Source organism: Zosterops lateralis (genome assembly GCF_965231275.1).
Source record: "Zosterops lateralis genome assembly, chromosome: Z".
Taxonomy (NCBI): Eukaryota; Metazoa; Chordata; class Aves; order Passeriformes; family Zosteropidae; genus Zosterops; species Zosterops lateralis.
The window spans coordinates 5974734-5999375 of NC_139800.1; the positions used below are offsets into that span (position 1 = coordinate 5974734).

The following is a 24642-nucleotide window of genomic DNA, read 5'->3' on the forward strand; positions in this document are numbered from 1 at the left end:
CAGAACTCTTTCTAGAGCAAAGACTGTGAAGGATGGTGCCTCCTCTGGGGTCTTAAATGGACCCATGGAAAAAACTTTGCAGCCTTGAGAAGCAGACACACACAAAACTCACCCAAAAAACCCTCCAATGTAAGAAATGAAAAGTTGTTTGTCAAATTAAAATTAAAAGAGTTTGGTTTTTTTATTACTAATTCCTTGCCCTGCTCCACAGTGTTCCACTGATACCAGTGTCATAAGTAGGTGACATAAAAGAATTTGTCATATCCTTGTTTGCTTCCACCAGATACAGATATATAGCACCTCAAATCATGAATGATGGCAACAATAAAATTGTACTTACTGTAATCTCAGCTTTGCTCAGGCAGATAGAGCCTCTGCAGCCATACTCTGTTTCATCTTCAGACTTGTAATAACTGAGTGTGTTGCTTTTCAGAACCACCCATCGATCCTGCCACCCATGAATATAGTTGGTCCACTGTAAAAAAGTTTTCCAGAAATCAGCCAATGGAAAGACAACAATAAAAAAAAGAATGATGGATATGTTTCTAGGCTTTTGAGCGCCCAAAGAAAAAGGCAATTTATTTTTACAAGTTCTCCTAAATGAGAACTCTTTTTCTGCTCAGAGCTCCTAGAAGAATTTTACAAACTCCTAAAGCAATAAAAAAAGCAATTCTTTTGAAGGATCAATAAGACAAGAGATGCCTGGACTCCAACTGCACTGCCCAGGCCAGTTACAATAAAGGCAATGAACATACTGATAACACAAATTAAGGAAAACAGGGAAGGGGGGAAAAAAAATCAAATATTAATTACTTAGAAGAGGTAATTCAAAGTCTGGAACTAGGCCAAAAGACTTGAGTGGAACATAGAATAACTCATTTTATATAAAACACGATATAAAGTTCTCTTCATATAAATACAAACATGCCATTTATCCCACAGCACAGTAAATAACTATTGTAGTGCCTAGAGGATTCAGTGCTTTATTAATTTAATATTGCCCATAGATACTGGTTTAAGTTTTAATTTTAACTACTTTCACTAAGAAGATACTTGGTTATCAACAGACATCCAATCATGTTTTTGCTATTCAGATTTTTCTAGGCACTCCACATTCACACACTGAATAAAATCAATATTCTGGGAACAAATTCTGGATTAATTCCAGAGACATCTAGTAAGAAGTGACCAAAAGTTCTGATTACTATTCTTATATTTGCAACATCTTTCTGACTGCAGTTTGTAGAATCAGATGAACTTCATAGAATCATCTGACACTGACAGAAAATCAGGACTGCCCTGTAATTCTGACAATACACTGATACTTATTAATCGATCATGGTGCAAACATTGTAAATTGGATAAAAATATAAACAAAAGCATTGAAATCAATCTTATCATGCAAGCATTTCCTTGTTTTCGGCAAATGTTCTTTGATGAAAAAAGTCTGGTTAACATTTAAATCTATCCATCATCCATCATTTTGTATCTAAAAAAAATGAGGGGGAAAAGTCAACTAAGTCTCATTCCTACTTCATACTACATACATTAGTTAACACATATTCCATAATTACATGTTAACTTCACTAATAAGATAATGAGGTCTAAGGAAAAAAATTGTAGCTGAGAAATTCTCAACAATTTTCAAATGCAGGCAAGACCTTGATTGGCTCTTAAAATATAAAGCCCTTTTTCATCTCTTAATTGCTAAATGCACCATTTCTTAAAGAAAGCCTCAAGTGTTCCTAGTGCATGAAGTGGCAGCACAAGCAGCCATAAAGGTGTATTATTTCCTATCTCTCATGTTCCCAACTCCTCCCAGCATGTGAAAGGCAGAGTCCAAAGTTATCTTGGGGGGAAAAAAGCACAGAAAAAGGACCTTTCCTTCTCTGAAAAAGTTAACAGAAACACTTATAGCAGGGAATCTTGCATCTGCTGTTGCAATCCAAGCTGCTGTTGCAATCCAACTGTGCCATGAATTAAGAGACTCCTTAAAGGACACTCGGGTAGGCACGAGGTTTTGGGAGAGAAAAAGCCAGTGTTTTCCCAATTATCTGGATTCTCGTGCTTCCTGAAAGCCTCTTCCACTGAAGTTCTTCCTTTGTATCCACCTTAAAATCATTACCAGGAAACACAGTGGAAAAAAAGTCTAGAGTTTCAAAACATTTCAAAAGACCAGCAGGATATACTTCTAACGAGTTTCTCTTACCAAATTACTCCATTTCCTCCACAGCTTTTCTCTTTACTGAAGGGCAAGAACTACTGAAACTACTGTGCACACAGTGAACTGCAGCCTACTTCTATGATTTTGGAACTTAACTATACATAGTAAGTTATTAAAAATAGATTATTTTCTTGGTAGAAAGCTCAGTATGCTACCATTCCATTTTAATTAGTTTATCTGAATAATTACTGAGGTATCAACTAACGAGAGGTAACCCTACCCCTCAAACATATTCATTGTGACAGGTTTCACCACACTTGACTATTCAGATTAAATTCCAGGTTCTCATGGGAAAGACTACATGGGATTATGCTACACTCAGCATAACCATCCAGAAAAGTAAAAAGTGTTCATATACCTCAGCTAGAAAAGTCTGAAGCCGTGACTCCACCTGCTACACCACTGACAAAGAGCACCTGGACTTTGTATTTAATCTGCTCACATAAAAATGAATTACATCCCACAAATTGCTTCCCGTCCAACGATGGAAGCATCTTACCCAAGGAAAAACTTTGCTGTGAAAACAACCCAAAGAAAACAGCAAAAAAAACACACTAAATAAAAATCTCTTGTTGTAACTGCTCTAACACCATCTCAAACCCATCTCATCCCCTCCTTCCCCCATCCACTACTAGATAAGATGTTAAAAATGAGAGAAGAGATCTTTCTCTTTTTCTAACCATCCCTCTCTGCGGTTAGAAACGTTTTCAGGCTGGCGGGGTTCACAAAGTCCCCCACAACAGTGTGAACTCAGTTATAGCAATTTTCTGTGCATTCAGGGCAGGGTAAGAGCTCTGTATCCTGTGCCTCTCACGTTGGTTTGTGCCCAGCCTTATCGTGCAGGGCAGGAAAAATAAATTCAAAACGTAGTGCTTTAATCTCACAGATATTTCAACGTTGTTCTGAATAGACTGTCTGTAATAAAAAAAAAAAAAAGAAAAAACAACAACAACAAAAAACAGCAACAACAACAACAAAAAAAACCACAACACCCCAACAAACAAAAAAACCCCCACAAAAACCGGGATAAAAACTAAGCAATTCAATATTCTACTCCAAAACACTCCTGAAAATAACTATTTCTCACTACAAACCGACACACGCTCGGAAATCACCTTATCCTCAACGCCAAAAAAAAAAAAAAAAAAAAAAAAAAAAAGGTTATTTTTAAAAGAGGGGGGAAACAAGCCATATAAGCCATTTTCCTTTTCCGCTCCTCCCGTTATCTCTGCCCGCAGGACCATTCCATCGCCTTGTTCTCATACTCTCAACTCCAAAAGCCGTGCCTGCTCCAGTTGGGGGGATAAACACACGACTTGGCCTTTGGGAGCTCCGGGGGAGCCAAGACACCCAGGCCCGGAGCCCCGAGCCCAAGGGGGTGACGCCCTCCCTACTCGGGGGTGGCTGGAGGAAAAGCTCCCCCTTTTCTGCCGAGGCTGAGGAAGGAGGGAGGGAAGGAGGGGGCGGCTGTGGCCGTGGCTGGCAGCGGCTCCGCCGTCAGGTGGCGGTGCCCTGGTGGTGCCAGCGCCGCCCGCGGAGCCGCCCGGCCTTTCCCCCTTCGCTCCGCCGCCACCGCCGGGCCCCTCGGCCCCAGCCCTGCCCAGCGCTGACAGCGGCGAGGATGTGGGCGGCAGGGAGGGAGGAAGGGGTAATAGGCGGCTTTTACCTTGCTGAGCACCCCGCAGAGCTCAACAGGCAGCCCGAGCTCGGTCTCGGGGTCCTCCTCGGAGCCGGAGGAATTCCAGCTCTGGTTGTCCGACATGGAGACCGAAGAAGCCGCCGCAGCCGCCACCAACGCCGAGCTGGGAAAGAGCCGGAGCGGCCCCCGCCCACAGCAGCAGCCGCCTTGTGCCCACGGGAGCGGAGCGCCGCGCTCTGCACTCCAGCGGGTGCCGCCACCGAGAGCCGCCCGCCCCTGCCAGCGAGCGAGCGAGCGAGCGAGCGGCCGGCGAGCAGGCTGGCAGCCCCGGGCTCCCCTCGCCGCGGCCCCGCAGACCCCGCCCGCGGCCCGAGCCACAACACCGGGACACGGCGGGGAGGCGGGGCGAGCGCGCGTCCGCCGGCCGGGCACCCGCTCAGCGCGCTCCCGCCGCCGCCGCCATCTTAGGTTAAGGCGGGCGCGCTATTCCACCATCCACAAGAGAGCGGGGGCTCTGCTCCACCAGCCGCCCCGCCCCGCCGCGGCGCCCCACGGGAGTTGTAGTCCTGCCTCTCGCGGCAGCGACTCCCGACGCCATTGCCCGTGGAGCGTGCTGGGAGATGTAGTCCTGCCCCGGCGGAGCGCGGCCGCCATCTTGGTTCCGCCGTTGCTGTGCCGGATCTCGCCTCGGTGCCCCCGGGTGAGGGAAACTCCGCTATCAAGGGCGATGGTGCTGCCTGGGGCGATGTTTGGTTTGCTTTGTTTGTTCAGAGGTATTTGATTTATCTTTAGTGAGGCGTAGCGCCTCTCTCCGGCTCTGCTCGCTTTGAAGGGTGAGGAGATGTAGCTTCTCCTCCTCCCCTCACACCGGCGGGACTCGAGGGAAGGGGGGACTGTTGAGGGAGGGGGGAGATGAGCTCCAAACTTTTCCCTAAACAAAGATGGTGGAGGCGGCGGGAAGGGGCGGGAGATGTTTCCGTCTCTGGGTGAGAGGAGAGGGGAGGGAAATGTGCCTGGACCCGTCCGGGTTCTGGTTCTCCGGGCAGAGCCATGGGCCGGGGCCGGGTACTGCGGGTGTCCTGTCTTATGTTTGTTACACTGCTTTCATAGCTTAGGGAACGAAACGGTGATTTATCTATTTATTTATTTATTTATTTATTGTCTTCTTACTTAGTCTGAAATACGTGTTTTCTTCGATATCTATGGGTGGAGATGTATTCCTAGAATGAAAAAAACAAACCGACAACACGCCCTGGTGCACCTGTCACTTCTCGGTTTGTGAACAGCGGATAAAGTGATTTGGGAAAGGCTTAAGGTTTGTACTAACTCATCTCCTTTCTCCTGATTTCTTGGGCGGGGGGGAAAGTGTGTTAAAGAGTGTTGGTTGAGGAAATTTCGGGTCGGGAAGATGCACTTCTCTTATTATTGCAAGAGCAATGCTGCACAATTCTATTTTCTCTGACTTCTTTCTTAGGACAAATCATTGTGTGGTTTTCCTGTGAGGCTGTTTGAAAGTTTCCATTGAGGGTTTATTAATTTTTTTTTTTTTGAAAGAGCATTGACACATCACTTATACACTCTATATATAGTAGTTAAAAGTTAAATAATATACCTTCTCAAAGTCTCAGATATAAATATATTTACAATGATTGCGGAACTGAGGACGATTCAGAAGGCAGCATCATTATCCTAAACTATTAGAAATAAAAAATAGTCATGGACATCTTAATATTTGTGTGATCACTGCAATGTACAGGAAAAAAAAAACCCAAACTTTTACAGGAGTCTACTGTGGGTGCTACTTTAGACAATTTACTAATATATAGCAAGTTGCCAAAAACCAATGTTCTTTGATTCACTAAATGTTTGGGAAGAAACAAAGTGCATTTTTTTCCTCCTTAGCATCAATTTCAATGTACTGCGTTTGTCAAGCGAGCTTTGTAAGTATTGATACGCATGAGAATAATTTATATTCTCTGCAATATGTTGTTGAAGTTAGTTGGCATCACCTGTAGAGCCAGTTGTGTTTTCCCAGTTAAATTCTGAATTAACTTCTTTTCAGGAGGAGCAGCTGAAGAGACATGTCCGAGCAAGTCCTTGTGACAGTGGCGTGTACACAGACATTCCCTGTCAGGCTCTTGGGCTGAAACTATTCCCTTAGTTACAGAGGAAGTTTACTTTTTCTTTTCTCCCTCCAGAACGTTGAATCAGTTGAGTGTTGTAAACTAAAAATGCGTTTTTTCAGGTCGTTCAGCAAATATATCCGTCATTTTTAGAGAGAATGTTTGTTTTGTTTATTAATTGTGGCTGGCATTTTACAAACTTTAAATGAAAGAAATGTTGAATGCTAAAAGGTTTGCCTTTTCAGCTCTTCATATAACGAAACAATAATATAATTTAATATAATTAGCTATGCTAGGTGATAGATTTTTGTTTACCTCTGCCACATGCTCCTGATGTATCTTGGCATAGGGTGCAGTGGGAGTAGATTTGTAAAGGAAAGATTTAGTGCTGGGGACTTGAAGTTCTTCTTACAGACATTTTGAGAGGTGTTTTTTTCAGGCTGCAGTAGTTTTATCCCTTGGAGGACACATACATTAACAACTGTCGTTAATTAGGTGTTCTCTGGAGGAGCGTCCAGTTGTGTTCTCTGTCTTCCAGTTGTGCATAGTTTGAAAAGAATCAGGTTTGCCTGTGCCAAGACCAGTCTAGGATGCAAACCAAAGCACAGGAAATGTAGAAAATTGAAAATATAGTGATATCCAGATGCACTCTCTCCTCTTTATCTCCTTCTGTACATTTTCTGCTGAACCTTTATTTTGTGCTTCACTGCTGTGTTTGTTCTTTCACAGCAAGTGCCCCTGTACTCACTCTGTACCCCTTCCAGTGTCTTAGGGGTTGCAAGAAGTTTGCAAATTCCTGTTTTAAGTGGAAATAGTCGTCAACTTTCCTAGAACAGTGGAACAGTGTTCTGTATTGCTGATGTATGACTTCTAGTACAGAAATGGGGAGGGTTGAGTTGTAGTTCCTGGGATGTCAGTCATAATAAGCACTGTCAGATGGGTAACTTTATAAATACCTTTATTTTTTTCTTCTCCCTTTTTGTGTATCTTTTTTCCACTGCCATTCCTTCTGTTTTACAATGTTCATTTTATGGTTTTAGAACAGAATCTCCATCACTTTCTAGTTCATGTTTACCATTATTTTTGTTCTGAAATTTAAGACTATTTTTCTTAGGAGGATCCTTAAAGGAGCTTTGTTATGCCACAGCATATTGCCCAGGCTCAGAAATATTAATGATTCAGGTGCTTTATTCTGAAACAATTATGCTCTCTGTGAATCACTGTATTAGGCTTTTATTTCTAAGTAAAAAAATTAAAATAAAATGAAAATAAGTCATATATGAATCTGTTGGCACTAAACATGTCTGTAGAAGCCAGGTTGCAGATAACTACACTACCTCTGGTGTTGTTTTTATTGATGAGTGTTCAGTTCCTTCATTATTTTCTTCATGGATTAAACTGCTAAAGCCTTTGTTTCCACTAATCTAGAAGTGCCAAAAATTAACTTAAACACTTGAGATAAATCTTTTGAGTTGAAAAAGTCCTTTAAAATACTGAGCGGAGGCAGAAAAAGATACCATGGTTCTTTGCCCTTTGAATAAACTTAGATGTTCTAAAGACATGAGGATTTTTTGATAGAGAAACTGAAAGTAGAATTTAGAGAAGAATTGCGTTGTGTCTTGCCTACAGAAAATTAATACGGGGTGAGTATTTCACTTGTTCTACCTGTGTCACTCTTCATATAAGCAAAGAATTATTCAGACAGTTTGATGAATGGCACAAAATATTTTGACATTTATTTTTGAACATTATCAGAAGCAGTCTCTATTAACTGTTTACTTTCAGTGTGAATTATTTAATGTTTAAAAGGATGGATTTGTCTGTAATTTGTTACATCTTAAAGTCAGTGAGTATATAGAAGACATAATTCTAGGACCTTGTTTTTTAAGGGGTTAATTCCAGGTGCTTGTGTGGGATTTATCTTTTTGTAAAATGCTGAGTCAGCTGCTCCTTTAAAAGTAGTCTAGTTCCATATGTGTCAGCTTGAGCACTTGGAATTTTCCTTTCCATGAATTCTGGCCCAGTTTTCTGTTCAGTATTAATTTATCATGTGCTCTGGCTTATTACATTTGTAAAAATGCTACATCTTTATTGGAAGATTCTTTTTTCTGATGAACTTGTTTGTGTTATATTTTGAGAGAGAGAGAATAGTGAAACGGTAGCTTTTGACACACCAGCTGGAATCTGTGTGGTTAACACCACGTGTGTTAAATGTGTGTGTATTAAATGCTGACAACACTGTCGTGCACTTCTCTCTGCCAGTTCCTTTCTTGTAAATCACTGCAGGATTAGAGCTGACAAGAGTCTTCTCAGGGTTATTCAGAGACCAAGCCTCCAGTAAAAACCAAACCCCCTGTGGCTAAAATAAATTGAGCAGATACACAGGGCAGTGTAATGTGCTTCCTTGAACATGTCTTTGGTGATTATTTGCCTGCTGAGAAAGAGACTTCAGAGCAACTGACACTTAAATCATTATCAGAGGAACATATTTTCACAAGAAATGAGAGTTCAGAGTTTGCTAAATTTGATCCAGTCAGCCAGAATATTTCCTTGCCAAATGAATGCTTACAGAAGACAGGTGCACTTCTTTTCTGAAAGTATTTTATATGCATAGTTTATGTACATATGTATTCTCTCAGGCACATGGTGTGATTCTGGGGGTTGTCCTGTGCAAGGCCAGGAGCTGGAGTGTCCATTGTGGGTCCCTTCCAACTCAGGATGTTTTAGGATTAATATAAAAATGTTACTGTTTTGGGATAACAGCCTTATCCAAGTAATGGATAAATCAAGTCATGTGAAATGAAATCATTGCTGGAGTTTGCAGCGTGGCCTGCAAATGTTGAGAATACACTAGGGGGATTGAATTTTCCTAGTTTGTTGAATTTATGTTTGTTACTATCTTAGAAATTCAAGAAATAAAGTTTTGTTTGGAGGTGGCTTCCAGCTGTAATTATTTCCAGTGCAAAGGGGACATTTAAAAGATTGGGAATGAGAGTTACTCTTGGATCAGTCCACGTGGCTTTTTTGTTCTGTGTATCATTTTTCAATGATGGTCAATGCTTGGCAAAAAGTAACGAAGTGGGTAAATTATTTCATGGTTACTTGTGAAGTATACAAGTGAATTTAATTTCTCTTGCAGATTATCCCCATTCACTTATAGCAGAGTGTAACAGCTTTTCACATCTCTTGTCAAAACTATTTTCCTTAGATTGTTTGGTTTGTTTTAATTTATTGTTTGTAGTTGATTGGGTGTTTTAATTTATTGCACTTTGTAGTTGGTTTGTCTGTTTGTTTTTAAAGACTTGATTTCTTATACTTTTATTCAGTATGTGAATAATTTTCTTTATAGTTTCTTCTACATTTACGCAAACCAAAAGGTTTTTCAAATAGTGAATATGAGCTGTCCTGTTTGAGATGTAGAACAGTAAAACACCTGTTAGCTTCAGGGGTTTGGTATAGAAACCTCTTGTCATGGCTGAATTCCATGTCAATACAAAACAAAGTTCCTACAAAGAATCCTTATTAATAACAGCTTTTTGCTTGGTAGCATTCTCACCAGGAAAACATTTTATTCGTGGTGCTTGCTTTGGCTTATGAGGCTTTTGTTTGGCTCAGTCGTTTATTTTGGTGAGCAAAGTTTTTGATGGCCCAGCAAAGCTTTTCATGTAAATGAAATTGGGTTTTTAGAGTCTTAAACTACAGAATTGCCTTTTTACTGAAGATAAAACAGAGATGGATTATTTCATATTTGGCTTTTGCGGGTCTTCTCACATGAATGTGATTATCTTAATGGTTTTAAGGAAGAAATTTTTCCACCCCCACTTGCAGTGAGTGCTCCAAACTTCAGCAGATTTTGATAATGGATAATTTTTAAAGTTATCATAAGAAAAATAAAAGACAAGAGATATTTGAAGGTTTTTTTCTGTCTTTTTCCTCTCTCTGGTATTTTGGTATAGTCCTAACTTTAGGGGCATGTAACTTTTGGACGTGGAGATCTGTACTACACCACACTTGATTTTAGCCAAAACCCTGAGGAATGATTCTTTGTGGTCAAAACTGGATAAAGCCCTGACTTTATAAATGTTCCTTGTGCTTTCAGTGCTTTTACAGAACACCTTGACCTTGTCACTGAAATGATGGGTGATGTTGGTTTTCTTCTGACGTAGCCTATGTCATGTCAGGGTTCCAGAAGCTATTGCTTTATCCATTCTCTACATTTGTAAATCGAGTTAGGGCTTACAATTTTGCTTTGTTCTTGCTAAAGTTACAATGGAAGAGTTTAAATAAAGGTCTCTCTGAAATATTTTAATTGAGAGAAAATAAGAAGTTTATTTTGGGCTCTTGCTGCAGTAAATGATGTATCAGATTTTGATTCAATGTTATTGGAGGCTTTTATGAGTTTTACAGAAATTAGGTAAAATATGTAATTTAGATCCTTTTTTTAGCCATCCTGAAGACAGTAATTAAAAGATCATTTGGGAAAGAGTCTCTAATATTTGTGTTGCTATTAGCAACATTTATTTTAATTTCTTATGCGTACCATGAAGACTTGCTTAGGATAGTTGGGGTGTAAAAGACAGTCCTTTATGTCTGTACTTTATATTCCTCTATTTAGTTTTTGAGCTCTGGGCTAAGATTGTGTCTCTTAGTAACTTCTTTGCACCTCACATTGTCATGAGCATCTGTGATAGCAAAGATATCAGAATTTGTTTTATTTACAAGGACAAGTACACAATTTACATGCATTAAATAATAACTCAGTGTGCAAATAAATTATTTTTCAGGCTTTTCCATACTGGTGTCATTTTTCAGTCTTAATAGTTCTTCCAGTCAACAAAATTAATAATGTACATAATAACACTACGCCCACTGAACTAAATATTCTTAGGAATATTTTGTATCTTGTACATTATTTTATTACATGGGAACTATAATACAAAGGCATTTAACTTTTCACACAGTGTTTTTCACACGGGGTTTTTTCACACAGTTAACTTTTCACACAGGGTTTCTGTTGCTGGAATTGGAGGATTTTTAATGAAGACAAGTTGGAAGAGTGGCACAGAATCAAATATAAGCCATTTCCTTTAGGTTGGTTCAATCAACTGTTAAAAAGTGCTAAATTTGAATGAGAGTAGAAGCACTTGAAATTAAATTATTGCTCTAATTTTATTGCTGTTTGAATCTCTTGACACTTTCAAATACTATATAACCCTGTCTTACTAGTTCAGTTTCGTTTCTGTGCCTGATTCTGGAAGAGGTCGATTATGGTTTAATTAGTGATCTTTTTCCACTTGTAGGCATCCCAGTTTACTCATAAAACTTCCCACACAGGAATGGTATTTTGTGGTTCTTAACATTTTAGTTTGTTGGTTTGTTTTACATTAACTGTTGACATTCACTGCCAAAATCTTTACCTTTAGAATTCCATCCCCAATTAGAAAGTTATCTGCTTCCACTTACATTTGATTCTCCTGTTTCCGCTTGTCCCCCAGGAATAATGGGGGTAGTACATTATTGTACTGCCTTTAGAGAGTCCTCTGGTTTCCCACCCTCCTGCTCATTGATGCTGAGAGAGGTGTCGTGTCCTGTATCACAGGAGGCACCTTGGTCTCACAACATGCCACGAGTGTGTCACTCTGTGTGCACTGTTTCATCAGATTCTACTCCCTTTTCCACTTCTTCTAAATGTTTTAAGCAAGATGATTGTCACCACTAGTTCAGCATTTTCTCCAGCCTATTTGTAACAGTTAATATGTTTCTACATTGGCATTTTGCTCACATTTTGCACAGTTGAAAGCTCTGCTGCTTGTCTGTTTAAATATTTTCATTTTCACCTATGGCAAATGAGCACTGGTTTTATCTGACAGTACCGTATCAGTTGTCTTATTGTAGCTATTGTGATTTATTTCAATATGTTAAATATTTTATGGATTTTTTTTTTCAGACCTGTTCATTTGAAACCAAGATCATGTTCAGGTTCTCTTTGTATTAAGCAGCTGGAAATTTTGTCACCTGTTATTCATGTTTTCCCTTCTGTACACCTGTAAGCTCTGGTGGAGAACTAATGTCATGTCCTCAGATAAATATTTTCCTCTTAATTTCTGCTAAGGTATTATTTGGTATTTATACCTTTTCTCATCTGGGACTAGCAATATATTTTTGTTCCACACAATAAGTTCAAAAGATAAAATAAAGCAGGTGATCACCATTAATGAGACTTTATAAAGACAATTATTTTTTCATCACTATGATTATCATGATTTTTTTTTACTGTTAGATGCTTAATAATGATAGAGAAGACTTCCTTTTAACTATATAAATTACTTTTTGAAGTCTCTGCTGTAAACTGAGCCTTTAAAATCCTCTGAATGAGGAAGGGGAAGGATTTGTACATGCTAGGAAGAAAGACGCTTTCAGGAATAAGGAACAGCTAAAAACATTTTAAATAGAATAGAAATGGAATAGAATAGATAATGGAAACAATCTTGTGTTCACTCCTGTTTCTTGAAGGCAATGAGTGATAAAAGCAGCAGGGAGAATAGTGGAGGGATATTTACTTTGATTAAAATACTCCTTGGAAATGTTGCCCGTTACTTACCAGAGATTGCCAGTAACAATGGAATTACTGAGAGATAATTGATACAGGGGTGCTTTATGAGCATGAGATGAAATTTGGAATGTTATTTGGGATGCAGTGCTTTTTCCTTTTAATGAAGTGTAGCAAACCTGTTCTGATCAATGTGTATGTGAACTGTAAGAGATTGTCCTACTGCAGGTGAAAAATTTATGAAGCTCTTCAGCATTGTAGTGTCTTATTTGATAAATACACATAAGAGCTATGAAGCCACTCCTGTTCCCAGAAGCTCCAGTGCTACTAAAGGATTAAGAGTTCTGATCTTTACATCAACTTATGTTCTTTGTAATACAACACACTATAATAATATAAACACAGCATTATGTAACTGATCTTACATTTTTCGGCAGACACCATAACTAATAATGTGAATTAATTGCATATGATTAAAATTTGGGTGGCTAATATGTTTCTGTAGAGGAACTTCAGGAAAAGATGAACATTGCCATTATTGATTTTTTAAAAGTTACTCATGTGGTTCTTTATTAACAAAAATTGACCTCTAAACGTAAAAATACATAATGAGCTTCTTGTATTTGGTTGTTAATGAGGCCCACTTAAGTCCTGACATGGGAAAGTGGCATTTAAAGGAAAAATGACACTCTTAGATCTGTGTATCTTATGATTAAGGAAGTTGGTGTATTTGCCCAAAAGGGTGGGGCTTCTCCAAATAGGAAAGGTTCCTGTCACAGGGAGCAGTGTGAGGAGTGACTGTCCAATCTGCATGACAGTAAAACTGGAGTGATTTATGACCTGGGGTAGGAAGAAATTATTTCTGTATGCTTTTTCAGTAATTAATGAATGTTAAATAATTTATGTCATTATCACACCTGGACTTTTAGCAGGGCCTGTTGAAATATGACAAGGGGTAACGGTTTTAAACTGAGGAGGGTTTGATGAGAGATGATGAGATGTTTTTTTGCAGTGAGGGTGGTGAAACACTGGGACAGGTTGCCCAGAGATAAAGAAGTGGTGGATGCCCCATTGCTGGACACACCTGATGGCTCTGAACCGCCTGATGGAGCTGAAGATGTCCCTGCTCATTGCAGGGCGTTGGACTTGGTGACCTTTAAAAGGTCCCTTCCCACTCAAACTATTCTGTGGTTCTGCTTGTTTGATTCTGGCAAAAATAAGACCATCGGTTCATGCTACAGAAGGTGAAATTTGCTTTCTTTCTTTTTTCAGATCAATTTTGTAACTCAACAGTTTACCATATAATTAGAGCCTGTTGAGGATTCAGCAATTTTCTTTCAATAAAGAACAAGGGAAGATGGCAGAAGTTCACATATTAGAAATATCTGCATGTATAAGAGATTAGTGATGGCTGTAGTTGAGTATTAAGGGCTTGGCAAGTTCCACTAATTGGATACCATGGCTCGACACATTAATGGCAAAAAAAAAAACAAAAAACAAAAAAAACCAAAAAAAACACATTAATTTTACCCTGAATTATGATTTTATTCAGAACTTTTACTTGAAGCCATCTCTTTAAGATATGAGTATCGACACAAACAAAGGTTTGGAATTTGAGCTAGAAATTACTGGAAGGAATTCTCCAGCTTGTCTCAAGCAGAGATGATGGCCAAATGAGCAGTGGTTTTCTTAAATTAAAATACTGCTTTTTTTTCCCCTTCTAATGTAACAGTGAGCAGTATTTTGTGTTTAAGGCAGTGATGTTTCATCTGAAAGGATAATGTACAGGCACAAGTGTCGTGTTCATGTGTAAGGTACTGGCCTTTACCTGAGGTTGGTTTGTGCTCAATTATTTCTGGAAGGGAGGTTTTAAAGGAAAATAGCTTTAATTTAGTAACAAAATAGAGTCTTTCTGTCTCCAAACACTGGTAGAGTTACAGGTATTGTGATGTGGTGTCTGTGGCAGGTCAGCCACTTTACAGGAATACAAGTCTCCATATTTGTGACAAGTATGTTGTTTTCTGAATAAGTATAAAATAGTTATTCAATAAATAAAGCAAATTAATTCCAAAATGTAATTTATTATTCAGTTGGAACATAAATATTTAATTACTTTTTTTTTTAGATATTAAATAAAAAACAGGTACGAGTTCTCAAGAAGTACAATGGACAACAGGAAAAAAGCTGCTGGCAGCTCTTGCAATGATGGACTTCTACTTAGAATGGGCCTTAATGATAACAAAGCTGGAATGCAGGGTTTGGATAAGGAGAAAATCAACAAAATCATCATGGAAGCTACCAAGGTTGGTTTGATTACTTTTTTCCTGATGCTTTATTTGTGGTCCAGTATCATAATCATACCTTTCTCCCTTCTCCAAAATTCGTTCCTCACATGTGTATATGGATGGCTCCATTTTTTCCCAAAGCCATACATGAATACTGCAGCATTTTCCACTGGTCATTGTGAAGGCTGCAGCTTGCTCTTTTTCTCTCCCTTTCCATTCCTTTTTTCCACCTCGTTATTAATCAGCCAAGCAGATTTACTTCTTTTGGTCACCTTCCTGTGACTGATGGATTTGGTGTAATCAGGTTTTTCTATAATCAGGTTTTTACTGCCTTTGTTACTGTCTTCTCAGTTTTCAAGAGAGGTGGCCAGTAGTGTGCAGCTTTTTACTAACCATCCACAGATCCTCTCACCACTCATTGAAATATTTGTCATCCTGGCTGTTGCTAGAGAGTTCCAGCAGAACAATATAGGGATAACACTTTATCTGAGAAACTCAGGGTTTGTTTACTTCTCCTTGCACAAGTGTTTATTTTATTTGGTGTCACCATGGCCCGAGATTGTGAGTGCTTTGATGTTGTCCTCAAGCATTCTGTGTTCTGTTCTGCTGCTGTTGTTCTGTGGTGATCTCCAGGGGTGGGGAAAGAAGAGAGAGAAAACTGCTGCAAACAGTTCTTATGTAGCAAGCTTTTTCCTTTTTTTACTTATATTTTCACATTGATGATACTTTATAGGCTATCAAGCTTGGTTTTGATAAGTTGTTTCTTCTACATACTGTGTTCACTCTTTCTTGAAAACTCTGCTTTTTCAGACATATCCCAGATAATGACATTTACATAAATTATTTCATTATAGCAATTACTGTGTCATTTCCTGATATGAAAAAGAATAAACTGTAAAATAGACTTTCAGGACTGACATATAGGCATCTAACTACTAGAATATATTTCTGTCAAAAAAAAAAAAGTGCCAGGGTTTATAATTGCCAGATACACATCAAGAAATCTGAAAAGAAGCATTGATTCTTTTCCTTAAGCTTTTCTCTAATCTTTGAAATCACACCCACAGCTGTATTGTGAGGGTTTATGGCATTTCAGCTGTGAAATACTGCAAGAGATGGAAAAAATAAATTAAAAACTTAGTAATAATCTCAAGTATTGGGCTGCTTTCCACACCTGCATTTTGTTACTCATTTCTTTCAGTCTCAGCAGGTTGTATTTGATGGCATAGGGGAGAAAAAGTTAAAAAGCATATCTGATATTCAAAGAAAGCACACCCTAATTTTTTCTAAATAGATATTTGTTTGAATGAAACATGACATATTGCCATCATTTTTTCTATAATTATTATAAAAGTGGATATTTTTGCTTTTTATATGAATGTCTCAATCTGACTTGACTGTGGCTGAATTCTTGGTATCAGTGACAGTTTGGTAGTCAGACACTTTGACATAAAGATGTGTTCATTTTTGCAGATTTTACCAAGTAGCTGAACGAAAACCTTTCCTTGCAAATATTATTTCACTTGTAAGCGAAGACAAGTTTCAAGAAAAGTATTTTATTTCCTAGTTTTGAATTTTTATCTTTTCTACTACATTGTATGCCCTCCTTTCTTTGTTACAAGTCAGGAGGGAAAGTCAAATTATACATTCTGTTCATGATTATTGTATTTTTATTACATCTCCTTGTATTCATGCCATTTTTTTAAGAGCAATTACATACTTGAGAGCAACAGGCTTTTTTATACCCATTTGGCTTTCATCATCCTCTTCCAAATAGCTTCTGATTCTGCAGTGTCCTTCAAGACTAAATGGCCAACAACATACTCAACATTATAATTGAATTTACCTTATACAATGTCATTATTGTGAAAGTTTGAAAAAATCCTTAAATGTATTTTATTAGAGTTTTGTTCTGCATACCTTGGAGGTATTGCAAAGAATAGTTTGACTTTTATCTACTCTTTAAAAAATTTTATTGTCAAGTGTTAGACTAAATAAACATACAAAGATCTCTAAATAACTCCTTGTATAGGAGAAATACGTGTATCATTTGGAGAGAGAGATGCAAAGAACCACCAGTCTTTTTTGTGTATTTTTATGTGTAAATCCAAAGCATGCATTAGAAACCATCTCTGTGTTTTATGTTTTATGTATTTAAAAATCAGATGTGTTTGCTTAAAGACAAGATAAAGAAAACGGGGAAAATCTAATGTTTTTGTCATTTTTTTTTCTTTCAGGGTTCCAAATTTTATGAAAATGAACTTAAGAAAGATCAGCAAGTTAACCAACGAATTGAAAAAATGATGCAGCTAAAAGAGAAGATTACAGCACAACAGCTCCTGAAAGCTCAGCTGCAGGTACTAATCTTGTAAAGACTTTCTGGGGTAAATGTTGGATCATAAACATTTTGGTGTGTTCTGGTTTGTTGCATTAAATTCTGCTGATTCTGCACAGTGTTAAACTACCATTTGATGTTAGACATCCAAGGAAAAGTGCACAATATTTTGTTGGTGCCATCTTATTATAAACTTGCTAGAATAATAGTTTGTAAAATTACTTTGAAATGTTCTCTAAGTGAGTAAAATAGGAAAAGAAAATTCTTGTTTTTCCAAGACTCTTTTCAAATGGTAATGGTAGATAATTGTCTCCAAAGTATTACAGTGTATGAAACATTGAAAGAAAGGTTGCACACCAAACACTACTAGACACAACAGAATTAAAATTGTTTGTAGCAGCTGAATTCCTTTCAATTTTCATTTGTCTGTGATTCAGTCTTTAAATGATTGCTTGCTGGTTTTCCCTGACAGGATTCCTGTTTTATTCAGTGCACGTAGTGGACTGTGCTCACTGAGGGGGAAATTATTCAATATTTACTGTTGTCCTCAACGTTCAATTGGTGCCCCCAAGCTTTATTTGTTGAACTCTTGTCTAATCCAGCTTTGAATACAAAATTACTGATTTCCTAATAGAGTTTTTTATGTTGTACACCACATATTGTGAATTCTTAATTCTTGCAATATTCCAGGAAACCAGAGTGATATTTTTTTGGTTTGTAGATGAGGAGCTGAAGCACATGAAGATTTAACACATCCTTTAATTTTCAGTGGCATTGTGAGGATTAAAGGTTGAGCATTTTTTCGTGTACCAACTTTTTTTTTTCTTTTCAAGTTTGCAGATCACTTCTGTATTTTAGCAAATTTGTTCCAAGAAAAGTTTGCCATTCTGAGTACCTCTGAAAAGTTTGCTGTGAGCCTCTATGCCACAATTGTTTTTAGTGGATCTTTAACGTGGATTAGTTATGACTCCTCTTGTCCAGGTTTTTTTTAGTTAACTAAGGTAGCTTTTAAGTAATTTAATTACAGAAAAAATGCTTCTATTTCCACCCTGCCTTTACCAGAGAACTATTTATTTTATAGAGAATAGTCTTTCTTAAGGAATGAATTACATGAATAACACAAATTTTATAAATGATGTTATTATATAGTTACGTAATGAGAGAATATGTAGTGCACTTTGTGGAAACCAAAGGAATTTTATTTCTTTGTCTACCTTTATGTTATCTTTTTCAGAAACTGATTTCTTGATATTGCAACATAATTTTATGTTCTTTTAATGTTTCTTATGAAACCTGGTTTCTATAGAAGGAAAAAGAAACTTAAGGAGATAAATTCGCTCCTGTGTGTCTTACTGGGACCCAAGTTTCAAATTCCATGTTTGAAATCTTTTTGCTGCTTGCTGAAATACCAATCATCTTTATTTCCAATAGACAAACTGTAAAGCCAGCTGTCATACTACACGAGAAATATCATTAGAGGAGTACAGTATGGGCACTTCTTTGCTGGCTGATTTTAGATCTTTGCTGCTCTAAAGATGCTATTTTGCTTGAAACCTTGGATTTTTATTCTATTCTTTATATGCACATAAACTCTGGTTCATGATTGTTGTTCCCCTCGATCTCCCAGCACAAATTCTGACCATTTTGCTCTCTCCTCTCCTTTTTTTTAATTTATCATATCCTGAATTTTCCTTTCTCATCCCACATCCACAGATGATAATTGATCAGTCATTGTCCCAGAGTCCTCGCTGAAATTTATGGACATGAAGCCAGACTTCTTTCTTGCTATCTGATATTCTTGTCCTTTTTCTGTTTCTTACCTGCCAGATGCCTCTCCCCAGCCCTCCACCTTTCCCTTTGCTAATCTTTGTCTTGTTTGGTTTTCTTAATAATTGTTGTGTATTGTTTAATCAGTTCCATTCAGTTATGGATATAGTCCCTTCTTATTATCATCTTCTCTATTGTTCTTATCTGTTGAATTTCTAACTCTTCTTTTTAGTGCTACCTTCTGATAAGAGTCAGATAAGAGTCTGATAAGAACCTTCTGTTCTCCTAAAATTTTAAGTGGGAAGTTTTTTCTGGAATGAGAAAGTTACCTGTATCTCTACGTCTATGAACATTGCATATTCTCATCTGCAGATGGAGTCTGTCTGTAGGGTGGTTACAGGCTCAGGTGTGGTTTCCTAAGCTGGCAGTTGATTTAAATAAGTTAAAACCAAACAAAAATGTCTCCACTTACTGGATTTCTGCACAAAATCCTGGTTACATAGTGAAAACAGTAATATAAATAAAATGTTGAGTCTGCTGCACAATACTGTTGTTTTTGCCATTGGAATGTGTGGAAGTCCTTGAGATTCAGCAGTAATTAGTAATACATTAAAAAGTGTACAGCTGCTACCAGATTTGGAAACTGCTGTACTGATGTTTGCTGGTTTTTTCATCCATGTTGGGTTTATCCCAGATGTTTATTCTGTAAATAGTTACCATTGTCTTGCTTTTATTGACTTTTCTGTCTCGCTTTGAAAACTTAAATATTCTACTGTGGGATAAGAAAAAAAGGAGAAGTTACTCTTCAAATTATCTAAAAGTTACTACAACAGAAATTAAGCTTCTAATTTGTACCTTTAGTTGTTTGGTGGTTTGGTTTTTTTAATAATGTAGCTTAGAAATATATATTAAAAAGTATCTCGATTTTACAAAGGTTAATTGAAAACAGATTTTAAAAACTTGTCAGCCTGATTTGCATGTAAGGAATTACTCCACAGATTTTAAGGAGAGGTGCCAAGAATTCTCTGAGTAGATCTGGCTGTATTTTGTTTTGGCATATTACTTGTATCAGTTGCTTTCACTGAAGAGTAATCTCTTTGTATTTCTTACTAATTTAATGTAATTTTGCTTCATTCTTTAGATGTGTATTTTAGCTGATCAGTAAGTATGATGTTAGCAATATATTTAGGGAGAAAAAGCAAAATAGGAGTTCATTATAAATGTGATAAATTGAAATACAGAAGTTATGCTACCAGAGCAGCAATTGACAGTATTAATTAAACAATTTGAATTTGAGAGCAACCTGAAAATTATCTGAAAAGTAGAATTTAAAATAAGGATGCTTTTGATGATTTAAGTGTGTCATGAATCTTTTTGAATTAGTAATATAATGGAAATAATGTAAATACTCAACTTTCTTTGTTTTTCTTTGAATGGCTTTTCCTTGTGCTTTTAATTTGTCTGAACTAGTTTTCTCAGCCTCAGAGAACATACTGTGCTCTTCTGTGTCGAGTAGCCTAGTTTAAGGCTCTGGTCTAGCATTTCATCCCTCAAAGCAACTTGGAAAAAACAAAGAAAAGACTTTGTAAATCATTAATCAGCAATTTAATTAGAGCATTCCAAACTCACTTGCTGTGGTTCAAGTGTTTTTCGCTCAAAGACAGTTCTTGTGAATAAAGTTTTTATGGTTTTTTATTAAGCAGTTCTGTTGAGGGAAATAAAAAGGAGAAGAACCATGCAAATTGTATGTAAAACCCTCCTCTCCAGGACCCTAAGGGCATTATAGTCAGTCCAGAGACATTTCAGAGAGTGTGTGACCTTGTGCCTGCAAGCAAAGTGAAACTTTCTTTTTGCTAATTCCATTTCTTGCTGTGTTATGCCTATCAGGACTTCTTACCAGCACAGTAGCAGCCTTTGTTGTGTAAATTGGGGTTGCCATAGTCATCAGTGTGTTTAGGTAACTGTATTTTGATAGCACATTCCTTTGGTTTGTTTCCTGTATTCTCTCTTACTTCTAGAATGATGTGTGATGCTGCTGCCAACATAATCATCATAAATCAGTAGGCCTTAAAAATTCCATGTCAGATATTTCCCTTACATTTTTTCATGACAGCACTGCTCATACCTCATTCACAGGTCAGCAGTATTTCAGGAACAAGCACATGATCTGCATGACTTTTGGTAAAAACAAGCAAATTAAACACAGTCCCATTACTTCATAGAGGATCTGCCTGCTTGGCCTCTGCCTCGAAACACCACGGAGCTGATGAAGCAGTACTGCTCAGTCTGCTAGCAGACATACATCTTTAACATTTGGAGAGAAACACACTTTGTGTATAGGCTATTCTGTAAATAACATGCAGTTTTCCTAGCAATCTAGCCTTATATGGGGTGGGATCCTGTAACAAATGTTGAGGACCTTTATTGAGGGATTGACAGTAGCTTACTTTGTGGTAATTGAACATATGTGTTAGAGACCTTGTTTCTGGGAAGACAAAATAGATAGATATGTCCTATCTTCAGCATTCTAGGCCAGTTTTTTGAAGTGTGATACCTGTATTTAGGAATGTTAGAAATTCTTTAATAGCTTATCTTCATTTTTTTGAAAAAACTTGTATTTCTAAAATTAAGTGCCGTAAGTAAAGTTTCATACTCAAGGGTCTTACAAAGTTTCTGTCTGAATCAGGTACATCAGATACATCTTTGTCATGTTATGTGGAGTTTTGTTGTTTGGTGGGTTGGGTTTTCTGCTGGTTTTGACTGTGATAGAGTTAATTTTCTTCACAGCAGTTGGCATGGGGCAGTGTTTTGGTTTTCTGCTGAAAGCAATGCTGATAATGAGGAGATGCCTGGCTATTGCTGAGCAACACTTGCACAGAGCCAAGAGCTTTTCTGCTCCTCTGACCACCCCAGCAGGGAGGGGGCTGGGGGTGCACAGGGGCTGGGAGGGGACACAGCCAGGACAGCTGGCCCCAGCTGACCACAGGGATGTTCCACACCATGTATCATCATGTTCAGCCTACAAAATGGAGGGTAGGTGAATGAAGGATGGACATTTGCAGCTGTGCTTTGTCTGCCCAAGTAACTCCTACGTGTGATTAGAGCTGTTTTTCCAGGAGATGGCTGGACACCTGGCTGCCCATGGGAAGCAGTGGATTAATTCCTTATTTTGATTTGCTTGCGTGCACAGCTTTTGCTTTCTGTGATAAATTGTCTTTATTTCAACCCACGAGTTTTCTCACTTCTGTCCTTCTGACTCCTCCACCATCAGGGAGTGAGCAAGTGGCTGCAGGAACTTAGTCACCAGTTGGGGCTAAAACACAACAGCTGTGTTTTTTTCCACTGGATTTTGTGGTGGTTTTTTTGTACCAATTGCTGCTGCAGCAGCATTCTCTCTGAGAGCAAATTTCTTCCAAAGCTTTGTTGAAGTGTTTTTCTTGGTGCTGCTTTGGTGGAGATTGGATTTATTGAGTTTTTTTTTTTCTTTAACTATATGCAAGATGCATCTGAGATTTAGGATCATCTATACTGTTGAACTTCTGCCAGGTTAGAAGTATTTCAATTATTGGTTTGTTGTGTTCAGGTAGATAAACTTGTGATGGAGCTGGAGCAGAGCCGTAACCTTGGCAGTACAATTGTACACATCGACATGGATGCCTTCTATGCTGCCGTGGAAATGAGAGACAATCCAGAGCTGAAGGAAAAACCTATAGCAGTGGGATCAATGAGTATGTTGGTAAGGCTGAATGTTAAACTAATACAGAAATCAATTGCATGAATATTAAGCCTAAGAAACTATAAAATAATAGCATAAATATAGTGGCATTGTTTTATATGAAGAGTGGAAAACCCAAAAGTAATAAAGGAAAGAGCAGTTTTTAGACTTGACCATGTAAGCTGGATTTTTCAGTAAAAAGGGTACTAATGAAAATTTAAAGTCTGTAAGCAGATTGAAAGGCAGGAGGAGGGGGAGTGAAAATGCATATAAACTTTTAGCTTTGTCAGTCTTTTCTGTATGGAGATACGTGATTAGAACTTTATTATTTAATACTAAACTTAAAAGTTTGATTACTGAGCACTAAACCTACTTAATCTCTCTTAAGTCCACCTCAAATTACCATGCCAGGAGATTTGGTGTGCGTGCAGCCATGCCTGGATTTATTGCCAAAAGGCTGTGTCCCCATCTAACTATAGTACCACTGAACTTTGAAAAATATGGAAAAGTGAGCAAAGAGGTAAGTTTGAAAGTGGTCACTAACCAAAAGTGAATATACTTGTTTTTAGACTGTGTCAATAACATCAGTTCTAAATCATATGAAAAGTGATAATTTAAATATTAAATTCTAAAGTAATGCAGCTTTAAACATAAGTCTAACAGAATATTGGTGCTTTTGGGCAAGGAAATGAAAAATTGCACTTACCCAATCTGGCAATTCTACTGAAGCTCGTAGTGATGCTGACAGAAGTTTTGAAAATATTTTGATCTTTATTATTCTTAAAAGTTCAAAATCATGGGACATAATCTAATTACTAGGTAGTTGCAAGTACATAGGAAAAATGGAGATGATAATTCCATGTGATGCATAATCATGCTTTTGAATACTAATTATTGAAGAGAAAAACCAAGAGCATTAATGTCTTATAAATGCAGATTAATTTTTTTAAAAAGAAGAGACTTGATAGAGAAAAAGAAGTAGGGGGAAAAATCGTGTTTTGCTTTAATGAAAGTAGTTTTAGTTAGTGCCAGAGGAAATAGTTATGATACCTACAAGCCTGTTTAAAAAAAAAAGGAAAAGAGGTCTTTTATACATTTAAAATCAAACTAGTGCATGACACAAGTCTGATGACTTTATTAAAGTTACATCAGGTCGTCTTTATATGTATGAAGCTTCAGTCTCCTCACAAATATTAAGTAAGATTTTGGTTAATTTTTTTTCACTCCTAAAAAAAATCATATATAAATATGCCATATTTCAGAATGGGCTTGAACTTAAGGATCTTCGATTTCATGATGTGTATTTCACAATGTGTATTTCATTTGTTGTTTGATAGGGTAAAGTATTAAAGTATTAGAGACTGAGCTTGTTCTGGATTTTCAGTTATGTTTTTCTCTTGGGATTTGGATTGAAAATATATGAATTATTTAATTTTGTCCTTTAAAGTTTAGTAGTGAATCCTATCTTTATTCAGTTTCAGAAAGATGAAGTGCATATGGACAAATGTTGTAATACCTAAGAACTTGACTCAAACTGGTAGGAAAAAACATGACACAGTCAGATTTTCCTCCAGGTCTAAAAAAAAGAGAGGGGAGAGAAGGTAGAGCTTTCATTTTGACCATTTAGTTTGTTTCCTTCTAGAAAGATGGTCTTACCACTAAAGATTTCCCAACAGGTTTTTCCTGTGGCATTGACCACTGCTCTAAAAAATTTTCAGAAACCTCAGATTAACGCAATTTAAAAGATTTTGTTGTTGCTAGTGGGTTTTTTTCAGCCTTTGTAAATGTGATACCTGACACACTGAGCACAGAAAACTGCATCATTTTATTTTCTTTGCTGAGTTTCCAGGTCCCCAGGGTGTCACTGAAATGGTTACTGTAGTGTCAGTGTAGTGGCTGTGAAGTCCTTGTAGACTTATCTCAGTGGCCTTTGCTGTTAAATGCACTCCTCAAAATCTGTTTAGTTCTCACATACTAGTAATACTTGTAGAAGCATTACTGTAA

At 37.6% G+C, this 24642-nt stretch overlaps 2 protein-coding genes across 6 annotated transcripts in view; one reads left to right on the forward strand and one right to left on the reverse strand.

The window, feature by feature from the left end:
• CERT1 (ceramide transporter 1) overlaps positions 1-4029 on the reverse strand; it is an 85378-nt gene extending 81349 nt beyond the window's left edge. For both annotated transcript variants that reach the window (XM_083883064.1, XM_083883063.1), the window contains exons 1-2: positions 3891-4029; positions 341-475 (exon numbers count right to left, since the gene is read on the reverse strand). In XM_083883064.1, coding sequence (XP_083739190.1) covers positions 341-475; positions 3891-3986 — 231 coding nt within the window. In that variant the 5' untranslated portion in view covers positions 3987-4029. The remainder of the gene's footprint in view (positions 1-340; positions 476-3890) is intronic.
• Positions 4030-4496: 467 nt separating this feature from the next.
• POLK (DNA polymerase kappa) overlaps positions 4497-24642 on the forward strand; it is a 35787-nt gene continuing 15641 nt past the window's right edge. The window contains exons 1-7 of one of the 4 annotated variants that reach the window (XM_083883641.1): positions 4497-4563; positions 5038-5178; positions 10993-11077; positions 14662-14839; positions 17059-17178; positions 22507-22659; positions 23027-23158. In XM_083883641.1, coding sequence (XP_083739767.1) covers positions 14702-14839; positions 17059-17178; positions 22507-22659; positions 23027-23158 — 543 coding nt within the window. In that variant the 5' untranslated portion in view covers positions 4497-4563; positions 5038-5178; positions 10993-11077; positions 14662-14701. Of the gene's footprint in view, positions 4637-4865; positions 4929-5037; positions 5179-10992; positions 11078-14661; positions 14840-17058; positions 17179-22506; positions 22660-23026; positions 23159-24642 lie in introns of those variants that run through there. The other 3 variants (XM_083883638.1, XM_083883640.1, XM_083883639.1) reach the window with 3 other exon arrangements.